Here is a 21,493-nt window from a genome sequence, read left to right as displayed (position 1 = left end):
GAAGGGACATACTTGTTGAGAGCCTTCGTGTTCCAGAAGCTGCATGTTCATCGTCTCCAGGTTTTCCAACAGTGTCACGCAAAGACTTGGGGTGCCCTTGGGGACCCCTGAGGAGGTGGGATGGGGGTGCCCAGCAGGGAGGGTGCTGACCCTGCTCCATGTCACCTCTTCTCCTCCTCTAAGCCTTTTTGTAAGAGGGGGTCCATAGCTCAGCACTAGTTTGATCAGGACGTTGCATCTCATTCAACACTCACGGCTGTGTGACAGCTGCTCTTTCATAGAAGAGGAACCAGAGACTCAGAGGGCATGTCACCTGCCCAGGGTCACAGGGAAGCGTGGGACCTGGCAGAGTCCAGATTCAATCCTGGGTCTCTCTGACTTCAAAGCCCATGATTTTCACTTAAACCAGAAGTCTCCCAAAGCTATAGAGTTTCAATTCCTTGTAAAATCTTTATGGACGCCAAGGCTTTGCCCCACATGGGCCACACACATATCACAAGCCCAGGTTCCTTGTTACTGGAGGTGGGGGTTTTGTTTGTCAGTTCATTTATCCATTGCACTCAGTCAGTATTGACTGAGCTCCTGTCGCGTGACCAGTACTAGGCTCGGCGCTGAGGTTAGGGTAGGAGCAACAGACACTGGACTTAAAAACATACCCTGCGTGACTGCTGGTCATGGGCTAGGTGTGGGCTGGACTCCTCCTAATGTGTGGTGTCACAAATTAGGAAGAAAGAGAGCATGGGCATTTAGAGGCCTCGCTAACCTATAGGGGCTACACGGTTCTGTGCACAGAGGCAGCAGGTTCTGTGAAGACAGGAAGGACTCGGATGGGACCAGAGCAGGCGCATCCCAGTCTGGCCCCCAGCTACGTGGCCTTAGGCTGGTCACGAGGTCTCTCCGAGCCCGTAACCCATAAAATGGAGCTGGCAATGCTGACTGTATCGCATTGGTAGCTAGTGTTAGGAAATGAGATGACAGGAGTCTCCTGGCACAGTGCCTGGCACAGAGGGGCCGTCCCGAGGAGCTGCTAAAGTCCCGTGATGACCGCTGCCCTCCTCCCTAGGGTGTATCCTCCTCTGCTGGGACATGTGGCTCCCTGCCTGTCCCCCGGGTGGCCGGAGCTTGCTCTGATAGCCCCAGTCCTGGGTTCCTGCCTCACCGTCAATCCCCAGACTGGCTGGGAAAGGAGCTGATTCGTGGGGGCCACCGTGTAGGATGTGGAGGCAGAAGGTGCAGGAGGCAGACCCCAGTCACCCAGGGCCTCAGGGCCTTGTGAGGAGGCCACACCTTGTCCAGCAGGAAGAGAAGCCTGGGAAGGGTTCAATGTCAGGATGGGCCTGCCTTTCCCTTCTTGTCCCTTTGACCTTGTGTGTGAAGGTGACACCCACGAGTCTCACGCCTTCATGGTGAGGTGTCCTCTTCTGTGGAGCAGGTAGGTGTTGGGTTCCCTAGGGCCTGACATGACAGTGTCCCTCCCACCTGCTCCGAGCCTTTCTCCCTGCGGCCCTCTGGGTCCCCTCCACCTTCCCGGCTCTCCCCTCAAAGGTCCTGCCCCCTCAGCCTCTGTGCTCAGCACTCATCCCTCTTTTTCTAGAACTTCCCACCATCGATCACATCTTACTCCCACAGCTTCGACCTCAGCCTAAGCCCTGGTGACCTCCAGCTCTGCTCCCCACTTGTGTATCAACCTGTGACTCATCTTACGTAGCCCCCCGCCTCAGACAGCTCAGGCCCAGCCCACCTGCCTTGGGTCTGTTCTGGCTGCCATAACGAAACAGCATAGACCAGGTAGCCTGAATAACAGAAATTTGCTTTCTCATGATTCTGAAGACTAGGAGGCCAAGACCAAGTTTCTGGCTGATTCCGTTTCTGGCCTGGGCTAGCTTCAGAGGGCTGCCAGGTGTCTTTCTGGCTTGCAGATGGCTGCCTTCTCACCATGTCCCCACATGGCCTTTCCTAAGTCTGTGCACAGGGAGGGAGGGAAAGAGTGCAGTTTGCTGTTGTCTTTTCCTGTAAGGGCACTAATCCTCTCAGATCAGCCCCCACCCCCATGACCTAGTTTAACTTTGAGTCCCTGTCTCTAAGTACAGCCACACCAGGAGTAGGGCTTCAACATATGAATGTGGGGGAGACACTCGCTCAGTCCATTAACACCATCCAAAACCAAGCTCTCCATCTCCACCTGGACCCCCATACCCCCTGCCCCCGAGTCCCCATCAGCTGTACCATCCACGCCATCACTCAGCCTCATCTCCACCTCCTCCTTCTCCCTCTCCCACTGCTGACTCTGTCCCCAGACTCCGTCAGTTCTCCCTCTACAGCGACCCAGCTCCTGTGTCACTGACGTGGCTGAAGCCCTCGTTACCACTCACCTGAGTGATGACACCCTCCTCCTACCCAGCATCCCTGAGTCCAAACCTCTCCCCACCCCCACCCGACCCACCTGCCTCATACAACACAGGGATCTTCCTAGACTCCAGATCTGGCACAGTTCCCTGCTACTTAAAAAAAAGAAACAAAACAAAACAAACAAACAAACAAAATAACTTAATGACGACTTCGCACTACTTTCAGGATAAACCACAATCATTGACGTGGCATATGAGGCCCTCTGTGATGATTATTCTAAGCCAAATTCTGGCTCCTGAACCCGTTCTAAACACATTACCTTTTATTAATCTATCTAGTTTTACAGGGCCTCGCCCAGCACCTGGCACACAATATGTGCTTAAATTGTAATGACTTTTTACTCAGGCACAATCGGGAGCCCTTCCTCAACCCCCTCTCAATCCCCTTTTGACCTGCTTTCCCACCTCTCAGGACTCAGGTGCCAAGAGCCCACATTCTCCACTGTCCCCATAGGCCTGGGGTCAGATGAACCGGATTTATACTCTGTTCTGCCATCAGCTCTGTGTGATCGTCAGCCCATCCCTCCACGTCCCTGAGCCTGAGTTTTCTCATCTGCGAAGAAGGGCTGGGGAACATTCATCATACAGGGCTCGCGAGTGGACTCGTGCATTGAGACCCCAGGATAGGCCTGGATTTTGTAAACATTCAGTTCAAAGGCCAGCTCCCCTCTGCTGTTTCCCTGGTCCTGCAGCTCTTCCTCCAGCCTGCACTCGCGACTCAAAGCTTCCGAATGACCTCTGCCCCCATCATAGCCCTCCTTTTACTCCAGCTCCCGGGGGATTTCATCAGAACAGACACCTTGGCCCAAGGATGAGAAAGTGGCAGAGATGCAGATGTTCTGCAGGTGGCAGGATACATCTGAGGGCATACACATGCCCCCAGGCACACACGGCCCCATCAGCATCCACACCACCTCTGCCCCAGGGACAGGCAGGGGGCCCTGTGTCATTGTACCCCGCCTCCAGCTGCCCCTTTTAACACTGTTAACAGTGTGAGCCCCTGGGTGGGAAAAGTTCAGGATTTAGTTTCCAGAAATTCCTCTGGTTCTGCCTGTCACAATCCCACATTGGGGTCAGGGACAGCACTTCAGCTCCATCAATATCTGAGTCCTCAGAGCCTAGAAACCCAGGCCCCCTCCATGAGGGCAGCCAGCTGTAGGAAATGCATTCGTAGTTGCAAATGCTCTGCTTCCCAGCAGAACAAGAAATATTTAAGGAACAGGCAATTAGCACTTACCAGAAACATTATAAAATTACATACAACTTGCTAACAAGTTTTAGCATCAATCTGGGAGTCTCCTCGCTTCCTGACTTGGAGCCTGGAATCTGGCAGCCTCATGCTAAATCTGGGAGGCCAGCCCAGGGGAGGAAGGAGCAGGGGCCCTGACTCTGGAGATCTGGAGGAGCAGGGTGGTAGAGATCACGCAGAAAGGAGGCCCCAAGAGTCCAGGGGACTTGTGTGGGAAGTAAGGTCCCCTGTGTATCCAACTCCTTCTAGGCTCCCATTGTGTGTTGCAGACTCTGTTTAGACTACGAGAGCCCACATGGATAACAACACAATTGATGCCTTGACCCAAGCCATTGTCTTCACCAGCATCCAGGAAGGGCCAGGAAGGGGGCGGGGGGGGGGGCTATCAAGGAAGGGTGGCTAACCGTCCCTTAGGGCATCAGGAAGGCTCCCTAGAGGATCTGTGTCTGAGACTGAGACTCGTTTGAAGGATGGAGAGGAGTTGGCCCGACATCCCTGAGAGCGAGGGTAGGCCAACTTAGAAAGCGGACGTGTGCCTAGAGTTGAAGCTAAAACCTCTGCAGGATAAAGTTTGAGCGCAAGCAGGGAAGAAGACAGTCAAGCCTAACTCCCCTGCCAGCGGTGTCTTGTCCCCTCGTCCAGAACTGAACCCCAGAGGTGGCACAAGGGCACCTCCTGAAGGAGTTGGCACTGGACCTGGGCTTGAAAGGAGGCCAGGGGCAGCAGGCCGGCATCCTGACTCCACTCCTTTTCAGATTCTGCCTTTCCTCCTATCAGAAGGTCAAGCTCATGGCCATTTTCAGCCTCAGGTCTGCCGTGTCAGGACCTCTGCCTCTTCTTTATCCCGAGAAGCTGAGAGGCCCAAACTTTCTAACTTCACCCAGGAACAACACAAAGCATGTTCCTCAGATGCTCACTGGATTTCCATAATATCCTTAAAGCGTTCTCAGGCAGTGGGAGCTAGAGGTTCACTAGATACAGGCGGCAGCTGCCTCCTGTCCAGATGGCCCAGTGGGACGCAAGCTATGCCTGAATCTCTCTTGAGTCTGGGGGCAGAGGATGCTGTACCATTAATGTTTGGCAGAAAGTCATTATTAAAGAGATCGACTCTCTGGGAGTTGCTGTTGCGGCGCAGTGGAAATGAATCTAACTAGGAACTGTGAGGTTGCAAGTTCGATCCCTGGCCTCCCTCAGTGGGTTGAGGATCTGGCATCACTGTGAGCTGTGGTGTGTCCAGCAACTGTAGCTCCGATTGGATCCCTAGCCTGGGAACCTCCATATGCCATGGGTGCGGCCCTTAAAAAAGCAAAAAAAAGATATATATATATATATATATATGTGTGTGTGTGTGTGTTTTTATATATATATATAGAGAGAGAGAGAAAGATCTACTCTCTAAACAGGGGCTTTTGCAAATGGCAAGCTCCCATGTGGCGCTAATGCAGACAGCTTGGCGGCAGCCTGGATGGTCTCCGTGTGTATATTTACCGCATTCACCCGGTTTCCCAACCTCCTTCAGCCTATGACCCACCCCTAACTGTGTGGTGCGGGAAGGAGAGGGGAGGGAAGAATGTCACCTACTTGATCCGCTCACATATCCATCCCCTTCGTGAGCACTGTGCTCACAGGACGTGCACAGATACCCCGAGGGGCACACACGTAATCTTTCTGTCTTGCCTGCTGGTGCCCTTCCCATCATCAGCAGGAAAGGCGAGTGGGATGTGGTTCTAAGGAAATCCTGGAGATCCAGGCATGCCCGGAAGTCATCTTAATGCACCACAGACGTCCTGGTCCCTCGTCAGGCATCTATGCTGGTTGAGCATCCTGGTTCTGGCGCCCCCGGATGCCTAAGACACTGTGCTTGGCTCTGGAGAAACAGAGCAGAGCGGGTGGGACCTCGGCTTTGAGGAGCTGATCCCAGCTCTTAACGGTCTCCTCTAACCTCATCTCTTCTCATGGTCACATCCTGCCACATTGAACTTCTAATCATTCCCCGAAATAAAAAAAAAAAAAAATTTGTCCAGGGAGGCTGGGAGTGAGAGAGAGCTCTCCTAAACCTGTCTGGGTGACTCCAGGGGACAGCCCAAGGGACGCACTTGAGCTGACACTGAAAGACAATTCTGCCTGGCAGACAAGCAGGGGTGTTCATTCCGGGGGAGAGTATAGCAGGCACCAAGGTAGAGCCGCACGGGAGCCGGCTGGGTTCTGCCACCATCAGGACAGCAGTGACCACAAGGAAACACTTCCTCGTTACTGGTTACATGCCATGGGCCAGACGTTTTGACAACTGTCTTCCATACCTCAACCGATTTAATCCTCAAAACAACCCTGCAGGGCAAGGCGGCTGTCATAATTACCATGTCCCTATGATAGGTGACAAAACTAGGACTCAGGATGAGGAAGGGGCCCAAGGGCTACCACTGAGCATCGGAGCCAGGGCACTGCTCAGGGACCTTCTGACATCAGGGCCCTGTTGTGCCTCCCAAGAGGGGGCTCGGTTTTGTGGGGTGTAAATCTCAAGGCCGGAGATGGACAGGGATGAGGCTGGGGTAGGAGGGGTAGGCGCAGGGACTATATGCCAAGGAGTTAGGGTTTTCACTGTGCATCGTGGGAAGCCGTGGACAAGTCACGGAGCAGGACACACTCTGATGGGGGCTTTGTTTCTGAGCAATCTCGCGAGTAGAGGGAAGAGGCAAGGGAACAGCTCTCGCCAAAGGTCTCGCCAGATGAGAAACTGAAAGAGACAGTGAGGGGAGGGATAGAGAGCAGAGGGTCAGGGGAGGAGAGCCACCAGGAGGGGGTTGGCGAGGGCTGCAGTGGTGGGGAGAGGAGGGCAGAATCCAGGCTGATTCCCTGGCTACCTGAGCAAGCTCCCCAAAGCCTTTCTTCCTCTCCCAGCCCCAGCCTGAGACCAGAGCTGTCTCCCCTGCACCCACCCGCTCCTGGCTCGCATCCCTTACACTGTAACTATCTGTAGAGTCACCTGACTGTGAGTTGTCCGAGGTCAGGCAGCTCTGTATCTTTAGCACCGAGCATGGTGTTTGGCACAGTTCCCGTGCAACGCATATCAGCCGTGCTCACACCTTGAGCAGCGCACTCTCTGTGCCCCGGGCACTGTGCTAAGTGATCAGCAACAAATAGCCGAAGCCTGCCTCCACGGGGCTTGTGGGGACAGTGGGCGGGAGGGGAATGAGAAAGGAGGAGGCCAACCTGGCAGCCAGCAGGATGCCAGGGGGCTGAGATGGTGAATCTGCTTGTCCCCAGTGCCCAGCAGACAGTAGGCTCCAGAAGGGCAGAGTTCGCCCTTTTTCCCACCTTCCATACCTGCAGTGCCTGGAACAGTAAATGAACAGATGCACACGTGCAAAGGGCAATCGGTGCTACAAAGGAAAAGACTGGAGTGCAAGGGAACAAAGGAAAAGGGGCACCTCTAAGAAGCATGGCAGGGAAGGCATCTTTGGGAAGGTGACATCTTAAGCTGAAGTCTATAGCGGGAGCAGTCAGCCGTGTGACATTGGGGAGGAGAGGAAGCTGTGACCCAGGCTGAGGGAACAGGGAATGGACGAAGGAACATACGAAGTCCCACCCTATCGGAGAGGCTGCCAGTTGCAGCCCACGCTTGGCCTCCCCTCTCCCTCCGGCGCTGTCCCTTCTTGGAGCACATCAGATAGTGAATTTATAGAGACACAGATGCAGTTCCTTCTCTGCGGACGTTGTCGTACAAGAGGATTCCAATTTGGTGTTAGAAATTGAAAAACCTGGGGAGAAGACAGTAAGGTTGATCACAGATGATAGGAATGAAACAGCCGAGAAGGGGGAAGCAGATCCGCTGAGCTGCAGAGCCGGGTCGTGATGGAATTCTGAGGGTCTTTGAAGCATGCGTCTCCTGCTGCTCAGCTTGCTTCTGGTAGGCAGGAGAGAGAAAGACACACACACACAGAGAGAGAGAGAGAGAGAGTAACACTTGTAAAGTGAAATTCTCTTAAGCCAGATAACAGGAAACTGCATGCATAATTTTCTCCAAGTCAAAATCTGGCTTATGGATTTGCAGTTCTGGACCCTGACATTGGGTTTGGTGAGCACTTGGCCAGGAGGGTCACCGCCAAGTGCCCTTTCTGGCAGGTCCAGGAAGCCCCTTGCAGGAGGCCAGGGGGGCTTGGTTCCCGAGTGCTCCCAGCAGGGGTTGGCTCTGGGCTTGGAGGGAAGATCCAGAAGAGGACAAGGGGTATCTGGGGGCCAGAAGCCAATCCCCTTGCCTTCCTGAAAGGAGCTCTCCAACTCTCAAACCTCCCTGCTCTGTTCTTCCTCTCCCCCTCCTGCACCCAGCCCTGGCTCTGTGGTCTGCACAGGCCCCTCTCCAACACCTTGAACCTCTTTGCCAAATGCACCCTTAAACCTGACCTCCCCCGAGATCACCGTTACCAGCAGCCCTCTCCAGCACTGGACGCTCGTGCCTGCCGACCCCATGAACTTCACATTGGAGAGCTGGGCTCCTGTGCTCACTCTCTGGTGCTGTTCCACCCTTGTGCAAACCCTTCGCTTTTGACCTGACCTGTCACCGCCTCTGCCGTCGCTACCCTCCTCATCGATGTCTCCAGTCTCTCCCTGTCCGCCCCACATCTTACTGTCACCTTGCCTCTCAGTTTTCTCACCTCCTGGCCATGCAGACTCTGCTCTCCCGTGCCTCTGAAGCCCTGACCCCACCCATCCTGCTCTGGGGCCCCTCGGCCCTTCTGCGCCTCCACTCATTCCTGCCTCTATTCCCGTTCGCCTTCCTTCTCTTGGCCTCTCCATCCCATCCCCTCTCACTCTGTTCACGTCTTTCCTCCTTTCACCTAAGCCCCATTACACATCAGCCCTTCTTTGAACCATATCCTCCCTGCCTGCCCACCCCCACCCTTCCGTTGCTTCTCGTGCACAGAAACCAAGCCACACAGCTCTGCTTAGAGATGCCCCTGTCAACAAGTCGTCGCTGCCCTCCGCGGCCCCCTGGGGTCCCTGGCTGTCCATCCGGGTGTGATTCTTCCGCTCCCGTCTGCGCCAGTGTCTGCCTGGTACAGACATTCTTGTCGACGTTGCATCCTTTTCCCCACAACTGGTCCCCTCACCTTTAGCAAAGACCATGACACCTCCTCCTCCTCTTCCACTCGGAACGTAGAGCCTGTGTCATCACAGGGTCTTCTTCAGCCGCCTGCCCTCCTACCCAAGAGCTCCTCCTGGTCATCTCTTCCCCCTTCCCCCATCACAACGGAAGGAGAGTTTCCTGGTCTCTAAGGCGAGGCCCCCAGTGGCTCTGGTCCCAGGCCTTCCCCCAGTCTCAGGCTGTCACTCCTCATCTCTCCTCCGCATCTTCAGTTCACCATCCAGCTTCTCCCATTCATTCATATTCTTTCTCTCCCTCCGTCCCTCTGTTTCTCTCTCTCTCTCTCTGTCTCTCTCCCCCTTCCCTAGAATGTAATTATGGTCAAGCTTCTTCGACCTTAAAACGCCTGCTCAGTTGCCCCTCGCAGACCATATTCCTCCTAAGTTGCCACCTGACTTCTCTCCAAGAAACGCCTTCTCTACAAGTCATCTTTTCCTGCATCGTCTTCCTCTTCTCCCGTCCAGTGCCAGCCCCATCCTTACATCCAGATGCCTGCCAGTGTCCAGTGCACTCCTCCCACTGACCTGCTTTCTGGTCCTTTCTAAGCTTCCCTGCCACATCTAATGCTGTTGGTCTCCTTCCTGAAATTCATTCTTCTCCAAGCTTCTGGGACCCCTGCCCAGTCCAGGAGGCCAGCAAAACAGCTCCCAGATTGTTGCGAGCCTCCCACTAGGATGGAAGCTCCATGGTGGCAGGGCCTGTGTCTGCCTTGTTCACCACTATACACCCCCCCATGCCCAGCACAGTGGCTCACACTAGGTAGGCACCCAGATGCTTGTTGAGTGAATGAGTGATCTCCTCACCTTCAGACTTGCAACCCCCAGACCATTCTCCAGGCAGCAGTCAGGGTGATCTTTTAAAATACACACTATGAAAAGCCCAGTGGGATGGAATGTTCTTGACACCCCCCACAGCACAGTCCTTTTCATGGGTACCTTTGCCAGCCTCATTTCCCATCACCTTATAGAAGGTGGCATGGTGGTTAAGAGCCCTGGAACCATACAACCTGAGTTTGGACCTCAGATTCACCATTTCCTAGCTCTGTGACCTTGGATAATTTCATGACCGCTCTGTGCCTCAGTTTCCTCACCTTTAAAACGGGGATAGTAGTGCCCTGCTCACAATTGTACCATAGGGATGGCATGAATCATTGTATGTAAAGTGCTCAGAGGGGCTGCTGGCACGTAATAGCGACTGAGCAATCAGTTCTCTAACCAAAGTTGGTTATGATCATAAGGATTGCTTAGTTATCATCACTGCTACCTCTGCAGTCCTACCAGCCCTCTGACCTCTGTGACTCTTCCCCCACCTGAAGGGCCCTTCCTCGCCCCTCCCCACTCATGACTTCCTTTTTTTCTCAGCTTTATTGAAATATAATTAACATATATCATTGTGTAAATTTAAGGTGGACAACATGTCGTATCGATACATGCATATATTGTGAAATGATGGAGTTGCCATCATGGCTCAGTGGTTCATGAACCCAACTAGTATCCATGAGGATGCAGGTTCAATCCCTGGCCTCACTCAGGGGGTTAAGGATCCGGCGTTGCCGTGAGCTGTGGTGTGGGTCACAAACATGGCTCGGATCCCACATTGCTCTGGCTGTGGAGTAGGCCGGCAGCTACAGCTCTCATTCAACCCCTAACCTGGGAACCTCCATATGCTGTGGGTGCCGCCCTAAAAAGACTGTGTGTGTGTGTGTGTGTGTGTGTGTGTGTGTGTGTTGTGAACTGATGACCACGATGGGTGAATTAACACATACACCCCATCACCTTGCAATTCCTGTGTGTACGTTGCGGGGGAGAGGTTGAGAACTTTTAAGATCTACACTTTTAGCAACTTCCAGATGCACAATTCAGGGTTGTTAACCAGAGGCACCACGCTGTACGTCCCATCCGCCCTCCCACTGGTTTATCTTGTGACTGGAACTTTGTACCCTTAACCTGCACCTGTTCCACCCCTGCCCCCACTCGACCTTTGGCAATCACTGTCCTACTCTCTGTTTCCGTGAGTTTGGTTTTTTTTAGATTCCACATATAAATGATATTATCCAGTATTTGTGTTTCTCAGACTTATTACACTTAGTGTCGTGTCCTCAGGGTCCATCTGTGTCACAGACGGCAGGATTCCCTCTTGTTTGTGGCTGAAAAATATCCCATCACATATGTATGGCACATTTTGTTGACCTGTTCATCACCTATCAGGGCCACCTTAGTTGTTTCCATGTCTTGGCCATTGTAAATAATGCTGCAGTGATTTCCCACTTATTCCTTTCACCTGCTGATGCCTGCACAGACTTCAGGCCTCAGCTTAGACATCACCTCCTCCAAGAAGCCCTCACTGATGCCAGGGCTGGGACGGGGCTGAGGTGAAAGAGGCCCTCGCCTTGGGTATAATTTTAAGGAAGGCATCAAAAAGCTCAGTCATTAAATACTATTTTAATGTACTATTTTTCAAAAATCAAGATTAAAGCAAAATAGCCATGATAAAAACTCAACATTTCAATAATGGCAGGTTCTGGTGGCCAGGTCTAGGGTGAGGCAAGTGAGGTGAGTTGTGTAAGTGTTGCATCCAATGTGGTCTTTATATTAAGTTCTGGTATTTTCCTTCATGCTGGATTTATGTGTGTCAATTTTGATTTTCTAAAAAAAAAAAGAAAAAAATTCCGCTAAGATATTATTTGTCTTATGTGCTGAGTTTGGGGTGCACTCTAAAATGTTGTGCCCTAGGTTAATGCCTCACTCTCCGCACCCTATTTCCAGCCCACCCTCCAAGTTTGGGTCCGGAGCTCCTCCTGGGTGCATCCATGGCAGGAATCACCCTGTGATTCAGAAGCAAATACCTGCTTCCTTGTCTAGATTGTTCAGTCCTGGAGACCAGAGCCCACATCCAGGTCTCAAGTGTCTAGCGCAGGGACTGGCCCACAGTAGGTGCTCATTATATGCTCTGATCACACAGAAGCCAGGAGAAACTGGCCCCCACAGGGAGAGGGGAGGGCCAGGCTGCTTCCTTCCTCCTCCTCAGGATGCTTGTTCTCTTGGGCTGATCACACCTGAGACATGGGATGCAGGCAGGTGGAGCTCCCATTTACATCTTTGACAGCATGCTGCGGCCTCACCAGGACACCTTAAATTGGAGTCCCAGCCCAGGCAGTAAGCGCCAGCTCTGTCTTCCAACACTGGGGAACCGTCTCCAGGTCTTGGAATGCCCGCACAGATAGTCCTTGCCGGGGCCTGGCATCCCAAAGCGAACATTTCAGGGAAGACCCGGAAGAAGGAGGCTTTGCTGCTCGAGTCTCCAGGCTGACTTGTCCCGGAGGCCCCTCTGCCTTTCCTTCAGGCCCCCTGGGGCTCTGGGACCTGGAGCAAAGGGGCTACCTTCCCATCGTTGGCTACCCTCTCCCAGCCCTGGCCAGAGAAGACCCAGCTTCAGAGAAGGGTTCAGTTGTGCTTTCAGGTGTGTGTGCAGAGGAGAGGCCAAGGGCACATATGAGATGAGAGGTGGGTGAGCTGACCCGGACCTGAGTCCTCAGGCCTGGTGCCTGGGCACAGACACCTGAGGACTCTCGCTGTTCGACTTAGAAGACACACACACACACACACACACACACACACACACTCACACACACACTCCCAGCCAAAGAATGCCTTGTTCTGCCAGCTCTCAGCAGAGGGCTGGAGGCCCTGGTTTTGGGGGTACCATGAACGTGACAGTCAAGAGCCCGTGCATATAAAGCAGGCAGTGCTCCAGGCTCACCTGACCAGCCCATGGGGCCCAACAGCTGTGGCAAGAAAGCTTTGGCAGAGTCACGCCTGTCAGGGCCACGCCCAGCAACTTCGGGGACTGTGGCTCCTGACAGCTTGTGATGGTGTCCACGGAAAAGACAGGGTCCCTTTGGCCATACATTCCTGGGAAGGTGTCCAAAACCCCCTCGATGATCCCGCCCCCTCTCTCCCTCATCCTGCGGTCCCCACCTCTCTATCTGTCACTTCATTCAGGACTCCCTGGCCTTCCTGCAGGTACCTGCCTCCCTGGGGCAGAGCTCCTCCCCCGCCCCCACTCTCTCCTGCTTCCTCCCCTCCCACCTCTGCCCCTCCTCCCACCCCCTGCCGTTCATCTCACAGCATCATGCAGGTGCATGGGGGCTGGTGGAGGGAGTGGTGGGAGGCGATTCTGGAGGAAACTGCAGGCAGGGACTTGGCCAGGACAGACGCCCCGCCTGGAGCAGCTAGGTCCTGATTGACTCCCCCACAAGGTAGCTATGCCGACATGCTCCCTGAGTCCAGACTCCCCCCTCCAGCTGTCTCAGGAAACCCCTTCCCTGTCTTGACTCACCAGTGGGCGAATCACATGAACTTTAAAAGCATACTGAATGAGTCATTTGCTTCCTTTTACCTGCTCCCAGCTCAAATTGAATTAAAAATACATCTTCATGAAAGTGCTTCCCCATCAGAAGGCGGCGAATATTGATTCTCACTTAATCTCTTGTTTGGGGAAAGGCAGACGGCAAGGCGTCTGCTGCCATCTCATCTCACGCTTGCCTTGGCCGCTCAGGAGTGGACTCTGGGCCTAAGATCTAGCAAATGACATTAGTCATCAGAATGCAGAGTCCAATCAGTAAAGAAGTGTCCAGACTCTGTGAACTTGAGAATTCCCAGGACAGGCATCTCGCAAAGAATGCAGACCCTCCTCCCCTGAATGACAGTATCCAAATACCTGGAACATTCTATGTAGACATGGAGGCTCTGGCATTTGAGAGCTGGAGGGCCTGTACTTCTCAGGATGCTGTTTTCAAGAGGACGGTGCAGGGTTGCCCATTCAGTGCCCACCTGGTCTCTCCGCGCACTGCCTGGTGGCAGAGGTGCCTCGGAGCCCGTGGCCCCGCCCTCCAGTTCCGGGAGGTGTGGCGTCACCATGTGTCTCTGTTTTCTCTTTTCCTGTCTTTCAGAGATCGAGCAGGGCAGCTGTGGAGATCCTGGCATACCTGCCTACGGCCGGAGGGAAGGCTCCCGGTTCCACCACGGTGATACCCTCCACTTTGAGTGCCAGCCTGCCTTCGAGCTGGTGGGGCAGAAGGCAATCACGTGCCAAAAGAATAACCAATGGTCGGCTAAGAAGCCAGGCTGCGTGTGTAAGTGCGAGGGGAGAGGGCCACTTCGGGGTCTCCCCCGAGAGGCCGGGGGCCGTTTCCTAGCTAATCCGAGGGACCCCGTCTGTGGGAACCTAGCAGATCGTAACCACAACGTCCTTCCGTTGGTTTCTTCTCGCGACGTCACTGGCTGGGTCCGTGTTTCTGGCAGTAACGTGGAGGGGAGCACTGGGATGATTGCTCTTGAATTTGGGGGCTTTCTTCAATGCCGTCTTCCTCTCCCGGGTAACCCTCAGGAGCAAGGTAGAGGTTCAGACCCATTCCTTTCCTCCTCACCTTATGGCCATCAGTGACGCCACACTGTTGAGCCAGGGTAGAAAGAACTGGCGGGTCTGGGTGACTTGGACGCTGTGCCAGCCTCTGGGTCCTGTCGGAATCTGTGGCCTGGCCAGGATATGTGATACTCCATCCAATCATTTCCTCTTGCTTTGGATCTAGGGAGGCATGGGCTCAAGCTGTCTTTGGATTGTTGATCTTTGGGAGAAAGGGATGGAGTTGAGGGCTCTGTTCTCCAGAGAGATCCAGGAATCCTTCCTTCCTTCCTTCCCAGGGGATGGTCTGACCATACTTTGCGGCGCAAATAATACTCAAAGTCTTGGCTCCCAGGTTTCCAGCCCGGGTGAGGGGGCTGCGTGTAGGAAGAGCAAACTCAGTCTTTGTTGAGAAATCAAAGGTTCTACTTCTCCGGGCTGTCACCACTTCATCTCCAAGCCCTCGTCCCCCCATGTCCTGCCATCTCTTACAGTCTGCCTCCCTCCAGGAAGGGCGGACAGCCTGACCCCGGGATCCTCAGGACCTCTGGGTGCTGCGTCCTAGAGAATGTGCCCCACCCCCGCCCCAGAGGGGGAAAAGGCATAAGCTGGGAGACCACGGGGGAATGTCACAGATGACAAAGATTGGCATGTGAGTTGGTGACTTGGGTCAACCACGGTGACTGTACTTTTCAAACAGACAAAAATGACTTTGTTGCATTGACCAAGCATTTTTGATGACTGGTGGGTTTATGTGAAAATTCTTACAGAGGTTTTAAAGATCAAATCGCTCTAAGATACACATGAAGCAAATTGAAAAAAAACATTGTAAGAAATCGGCCCATCTCTGACCTGATGTGATTGCAGGAGAGAGCCTGACAGTGTTAGCCTCACTGGGAGCCAGGGGGGCCAGGAAGGGCAGGGGACATCAGCAGGGAGCAGCTCAGAGCTGGCAGGCTAGGGACCAGGGAATGAGCCCAGGGCCAAGTGGGTGGGTGGAGTGCTCTGCAGGGAGGGTTGGAGGCAGGGCTTCAGTAGGCAAAGGCCCAGACTCCAGGAGTCCCAGGCAGCAGTGGCGGGTGGGGGGTGGGGGGTAGGCCCATGGGCGAAGTGGCCTCCATCTCTGAAACAAGGCACCCAGAGCTGGAGAAGGTCAGGCCTCTGGTGCAAAGAGCTGCAGGGACAAAGTGAATACCAGAGCCAGCTAGCTACTTCGAACGAGAATAAAGTCCCCTGCCCCCCAGGCTGAGAGATGCAGGTAGCAGGATGCTCCCTGGGGGACTGTCTCTCAAGCCCTCTAGACCTGACCCTCTGGCTCTTAGAAGTAGTTTCTAGAACCTTCAGTAAGGGCTGAGGACTAAGAAGTGCTGTTCAGCAGGTGCCCTTGGTTTCCAGGAGGAAAGCTGGCAGCCTCTGCTGAGCTGAGCACTGCTTAAAATCAGCTGAGAAGAAATGAGGGCAGCGCCATCCTGGCAGGTACGAGGTGGTGCTCACTGTGTTTAAAATAAAGACGAGGAGGCAGACGCTTATTGTTGGGAACTGTGGAGCAGGCACTCTGGGCTGGGGGATAGGATGGCGTTTCTTCTTCTGGGTGATTCTGGGAGATGGGAAATGGTATCCCCGAGGTACTCCCATCACTCAGGTTTTCTGGTCATTTGGGTGTGACAGACACAGCTTGAGTCTCAGGGATGCCAGCTTCACTGGAGGCCAGAGAGATTCAGCTGGCCCCAGGCCTTTGCGCCACATAGCAAGGTCCCAAGGGAGCGCCATCTGTCAGCTCTCTACCAAGAACCCAGCTCCTAAGCTGATGCGTCCCCAGGTCTCAGGCATTGCCCTCAGGGAGCTCCCGGTTAACTGGCAGTGGAAGATGGTCCTAAAAAAATCCGGGTGCATGGCGAGAACTTTGGATTCAAAATCTGGAGACCTGTGTCTTAGTCCTGGCTCAGCTTTGTGACCATGGCCAGGGCAGCGGCTCTCCAGAATTGAGTTTACTCATCTATCCAAGAGGGGGGCAACCCCAAAATTCTAAGCCTCTGTGATCATATTTACAGAAAAGACAATTGTGATATGGACAGTCCTCACATGTTCCACAAATGAGTAATTGGAAACCACTTTCTAAAGTGGATCATTTTCAGAGCAGCACGTAATTCGGGGAGTAATGCTAAACTTCCACCTTCGGCTCCTGACCCCAGATCAAATGTATTACAGTGTGTGATCAATAGTAGGCATCTATATGGAGTTCCCATCGTGGCTCAGCAGTTGACGAACCTGCCTAGTATCCATGAGGGCACAGGTTCGATCCTTGGCCTCGCTCAGTGGGTTAAGGATCCAGTGTTACCCTGAGCTGTGGTGTAGGTCAAAGACGCGGCTTGGATCCCGGGTTGCTGTGGCTGTGGTGTAGGCCAGCAGCTGCAGCTCCGATTCAACCCCTAGTCTGGGAACTTCTATATGCCATGGGTGTGGCTCCTAAAAAAGAAAAAAGCAAAAAAAAAAGGAAATAGTAATCATCTATAAAACTATAAAGTAGTAACTTCCGTCTCTATGTTTTATAATGTGCTCATAATTGTACAGATAAAAGCACTTCTAGGAGTTCCCCTTGTGGCTCAGCAGAAACGAATCTGACTAGCATCCCTGAGGACACAGTTTCAATCCCTGGCTTCACTCAGTGGGTTAAGGATCTGGCGTCGCCGTGAGCTGTGGTGTAGGTCGAAGATGTGGCTCAGATTCCGAGTATAAGCTGTGGCTGTGGTGTAGGCCGGCAGCTGCAGCTCCAGTTCGACTCCTGGCCTGGGAACCTCCATATGCCGCAGGTGCAGCCCTAAAAAAAAAAAAAAAAAAAAAAAAAAAGATAAAAAAACCCACTTCTAGCAAACATCAGCTTAAAGTGCCCTACGTCTTAGCACACATTAGTCAGGACAAATACTAACACAGTATTTAGCAAACAATCCTGTTCTTTCCTTTTTGGGGTTTAGAAGAGGACGGGGGGGGGGATGTTTTGACAGCTCAAATTTCTTTGAACACTTGTCCAGAGACGTGTGCAGCAGTCGCTGTTCTTCTCTTGAAACATTTTCTTCCGAGCAGCTCCTTACTCGGGAATTGCCCTGCCGAGACGACACAAGTGCACTCTTTGCTTCCTGTTCCAAAACATTTCCTGTAGCAAGCAGGGACTTCAGAATCTTTTTGTTGGCTTTCGAGCTGCCCTCACAGTCGTAGCTGCTCCATAGATGGTCTTTTTTTCATCTCGGTTTTAAAGATGATGTTTCTCGTAGTGAGAAGCATTTGGAAAGAAAAGATGGAGCCCACTTCTTTCCTCTGACTCTCGCTGCCTCCATGGCTAATTCACCTCTGCAGGGCTCCCTGCTCCAAATCTAGTGGCAGCAGGACCACGTGACATCCACCAACAGGATTCTCTGTGCGTCTACCCTGTGCCAAGCGCCAGGCATTGACATCAGAGCTCTTCAGGCTCTGCCTGGGGTCTCGATGAGAATGCGCCCCCCCAGGTTATCCGTCCTCTTCACCTTCTCAGAAGCTCTGCACCTCTCGCCCCCCTTCCTTATGGAAGAATCCGGAGGCTTTCCCATCCAGCCTTGTCCACTCATTCCTCCACAACAAGAGGTACAAGGGAAGGGAGATACAAAGAACTCTAAGAGTGGTTTGCACAACACTTGATGCTTTGTTGACAGGCTGGCAGAACACTTCACACTTCATAAGGAAGCCAGGAAACCAATTATCAGTCCATTAGCAGCCACTTGCAGGAGAAGTTTCAAAACAGCCTTCACCAGAGAAATGCCAAGACGGCACAAACGCAAGCTTCCCTTCGCCATCTTGCAAGCCACCCCGAGAAGGTGTGAATCCTAATTGCTCAGTTCCTAATGTATATGGCATATGTGTGAAATATGTGGAACATATAGCGTGTGAGTTACAAATCAGCAGCTGGACGTGGAGAGACCGAGGGAGGGAGAAGTGGGTCCTCGAGAGCACAAAGAAAATGTCACAGAGGATCCAGCGCTGGCCTTGAGGTGTTGGGAGGTCAAGGAGGGTGTTCCATCCAAGATACTGCAGGAAATGGCCCCTTCCCAGCACCCTTCTGCCCCTCCCCCCATGAATTCCTCCCCCATCCACACACCCCCCCCATTCTGGACACACACACACACACACACACACATACACACACGTTTCTGGACAGAGGAATGGATTGATTCTTGGGGTCATCAGACTTTCAACCTCAGCACTACTGGCATTTGGGGTCAGATAATTCTCGTGGGGGAGGAGGGGCAGTCTTTTGCATTGTAGGGTGTTTTAGCAGCATCCTGTCCTCTGCCCACTAGAAGCCAGTAGCATCCACACCCTCCTCCCTGGCCAGTTATGACAACCCCAAATGCCTCCAGACATTGCCATGTATCTTCCGAGGGGAAAAAAACCACCAGTCTAGGATAACCTAGTCTTGTCAAATTCTAAAATCTGTACATTTGCAGTGGAAGTTAGGCCATGATTAAAATCTATAGAATTAGGACGGTGAGGAAGCGTGCGACAAGGGAAGATGCCAATATTTATTCAATGTTTTATGTCGCTGGGAAGATAGGAATCTTCCCAAACTTTATGCAATATTTATTCTCTCATTTCGCAGATGAAAACACAGTTCAAGGAGATAAGGTTCCTAGGCTCAGAGGTTATAGAACCATTAAATGACAGGCTGGAATTAGAACTGTTCATTGAGGAGTTCCCATCGTGGCTCAGCAGTTAACGAACCCAACTAGGATCCATGAGGATGCAGGTCCAATCCCTGGCCTTGCTCAGTGGGCCAGGGATCCGGCGCTGCCCTGTGCTGTAGGCTTGGATCTGGTGTGGCTGTGGCTGTGGCTGTGGTGTATGTAGGCCAGCAGCTGTAGCTCCGATTGGATCCCTAGGCTGGGAACCTCCATATGCTGCGGTGTGGCCCTAAAAAGAAAAAAAAAAAAAAAAAAAGGAACTGTTAATTGACTGAGCAGGCTCCTACTCCAAATCCTATCCTCTCTCCACTGCACCAGGTTTCCAGAATCCAAGGGGCCATCTGCAGCAGGAAGGACAAGGAAACCTTATAGGATGGCAGTGTTAGGCCAGTGTACAGAAATGAACTCCCATGAAGTAACAGAGACTGACAAGGGTGAAACAAATTCATGAAGACTAGTCCCATGACCCCTGTTGGGACTATACCAGTTTTGTGTACCCATGTGCAGTATACCAGTGTTGAAGACCTTTCCTAATCTTTACATCTTCTCATTCCATCTACCCATCCATTTATCCATCCGTTGTGTTTTATTGAACACCTACTGTGTACGAAGTCAGTTGCAAAGGAAGTAAGGCTGTTCCTGGTAAAGTTCTAAACTGGGGGGCCTCTGGGGATGATTCTACCCAGAGTCTACCCATGACTCTTAGTGCCATGTCTTACACAGGAGCTATGACTCTTTCCAGAAGTATCTGGAGCTCAAGGGCCACTACTCAACACAGACCTTTGGTATAGTCTAGTACTTTACAAGTTTAAATCAATGTAAGGGTTGAAATAAATAAGATACTCTACATTTTATTTCCTTAAACCAGGACCAATTTCAAATTTAGCCATTCCTTTTTTTGGGTAAGATTTTTATTTTTTCTACTATAGTGGATTTACAAATGTTCTGTCAATTTCTGCTGTACAATGAAGTGACCCAGTCACTTTTTATATACATTTTTATATATATGTGTGTGTGTGTGTGTGTATACATATATCCTCCATCATGTTCCATCATAAGTGACTAAATAGAGTTTTTTGATACTTACCCAAGTACACACATATTTCATATGGTTTTAACCAAAGTGAAGATGCCATCTCGCATTCTGTCTTTTTTCCGGAGGGCCCCAACCATTACATACAGAAGTTCCTAGGCCAGGGATGCAACCCATGCCATAGCAGTGACAATGCTGGATCCTTAACCACCAGATCACCAGGGAACTCCTTGCATCCTGTCTTTTAAAGTTCATTTATATTGCATATTTTGCCATGTTACATGTCTTTTGCAGTTATCATTTCTAATATCTATTAGAATTATCTAGAGAATACTCTGTCTAGTGAGTGGACCATGACTTGGTCAACCAGTTGTGTTCAGATATTTTTATATAAGGCTGTAATGAACATCCTCAAGCATATGGCCTTTTTTTTTTTTTTTCTCTTGAATTATTTCCTTAAAATAAATTTCCAGGAAGAAGGTTGTTGGGACGGAATAGGAAACTTTAAAAATAACTCCTCATGTATACTCTTGTATTCCTCCCCCAAAATGGTATGCTAGTTCATAAGGTCAATAACAAAAGCTTTAGGGTAAGAATAAGACTCATAATGTATATCCATCCCACCCAGAAATATGGCATATATTTCTCTTATGTTCATCTACTTTCACTTTTCTAAATAAACAGCTTCATGGTTTTCTTTATATAGGTCAGATATATTGCTTATAACCTTTATCAGCACGCCAAATTTCAAGTATTTGTGTGGCCCTTTTTTATCATTTACTTATATATATATATTTTTTCTACTGTACAGCATGGTGACCCAGTTACACTTACATGTATACATTCTTTTTCCTCACATTATGTGTTCCATCATAAGTGACTAGACAGAGTTCCCAGTACTACACAGCAGGATCTCATTGCTAATGCATCCTGAAGGCAACATTCTGCATGTATTTACCCCAAGCTCCCGGTCCCTCCCACTCCCTGCCCTTCCCCCTTGGCAACCACAAATCTATTCTCCAAGCCCATGATTTTCTTTTCTGTGGAAAGTTTCCTTTTTGCCATATATTAGATTCCAGATATAAGTGATATCATACGGTATTTGTCTTTCTCTTTCTGCCCTTTAAAAAATGACTAACTTAATAGCTGTAACTTGACTATATCCCTCCACACCCTCATCAACTTCTGCTAAATGTTATAGGGGCTACAAATCTAGAGTTGAACTGGGCACAGCCCTTGACCTCCAAGAGCTCCCTCCAGCATGAAGATAGACATAATTATGTAACTTAAAGTGGCCTCTGTGGTTCAAAATTTCTTTTTTCAACTGGAAAGCATCGATGAATCAGATGTGTTTGGAACCTGCCCCGGGAAGATCCGTTCTTTAATCTAAAGCACATTCACTGGGAGTGGGCAACGCAGCAGGCTCATAGTGGGTGCAGGACAGGAGAGTAACAGCCCCTCTTCTCATAGAGCATAGACTTATGTCCTTGTGTTAGAATAGCTGGGTCTCAAAGATGGGAGGTTGGAGTTGGGGTGCTCCTGGGAAAG

At 51.5% G+C, this 21,493-nt stretch overlaps 1 protein-coding gene across 1 annotated transcript in view; it reads left to right on the top strand.

Moving 5' to 3' along the window:
- CSMD2 (CUB and Sushi multiple domains 2) overlaps nucleotides 1-21,493 on the top strand; it is a 648,967-nt gene that overhangs the window by 361,237 nt on the left and 266,237 nt on the right. Inside the window, exon 13 of the mRNA XM_047793175.1 lies at nucleotides 13,752-13,934. Coding sequence (XP_047649131.1) covers nucleotides 13,752-13,934 — 183 coding nt within the window. The remainder of the gene's footprint in view (nucleotides 1-13,751; nucleotides 13,935-21,493) is intronic.

Source organism: Phacochoerus africanus, chromosome 8 (assembly GCF_016906955.1).
Source record: "Phacochoerus africanus isolate WHEZ1 chromosome 8, ROS_Pafr_v1, whole genome shotgun sequence".
Taxonomy (NCBI): domain Eukaryota; kingdom Metazoa; phylum Chordata; class Mammalia; order Artiodactyla; family Suidae; genus Phacochoerus; species Phacochoerus africanus.
This window is presented reverse-complemented; position numbering and strand designations above follow the sequence as displayed.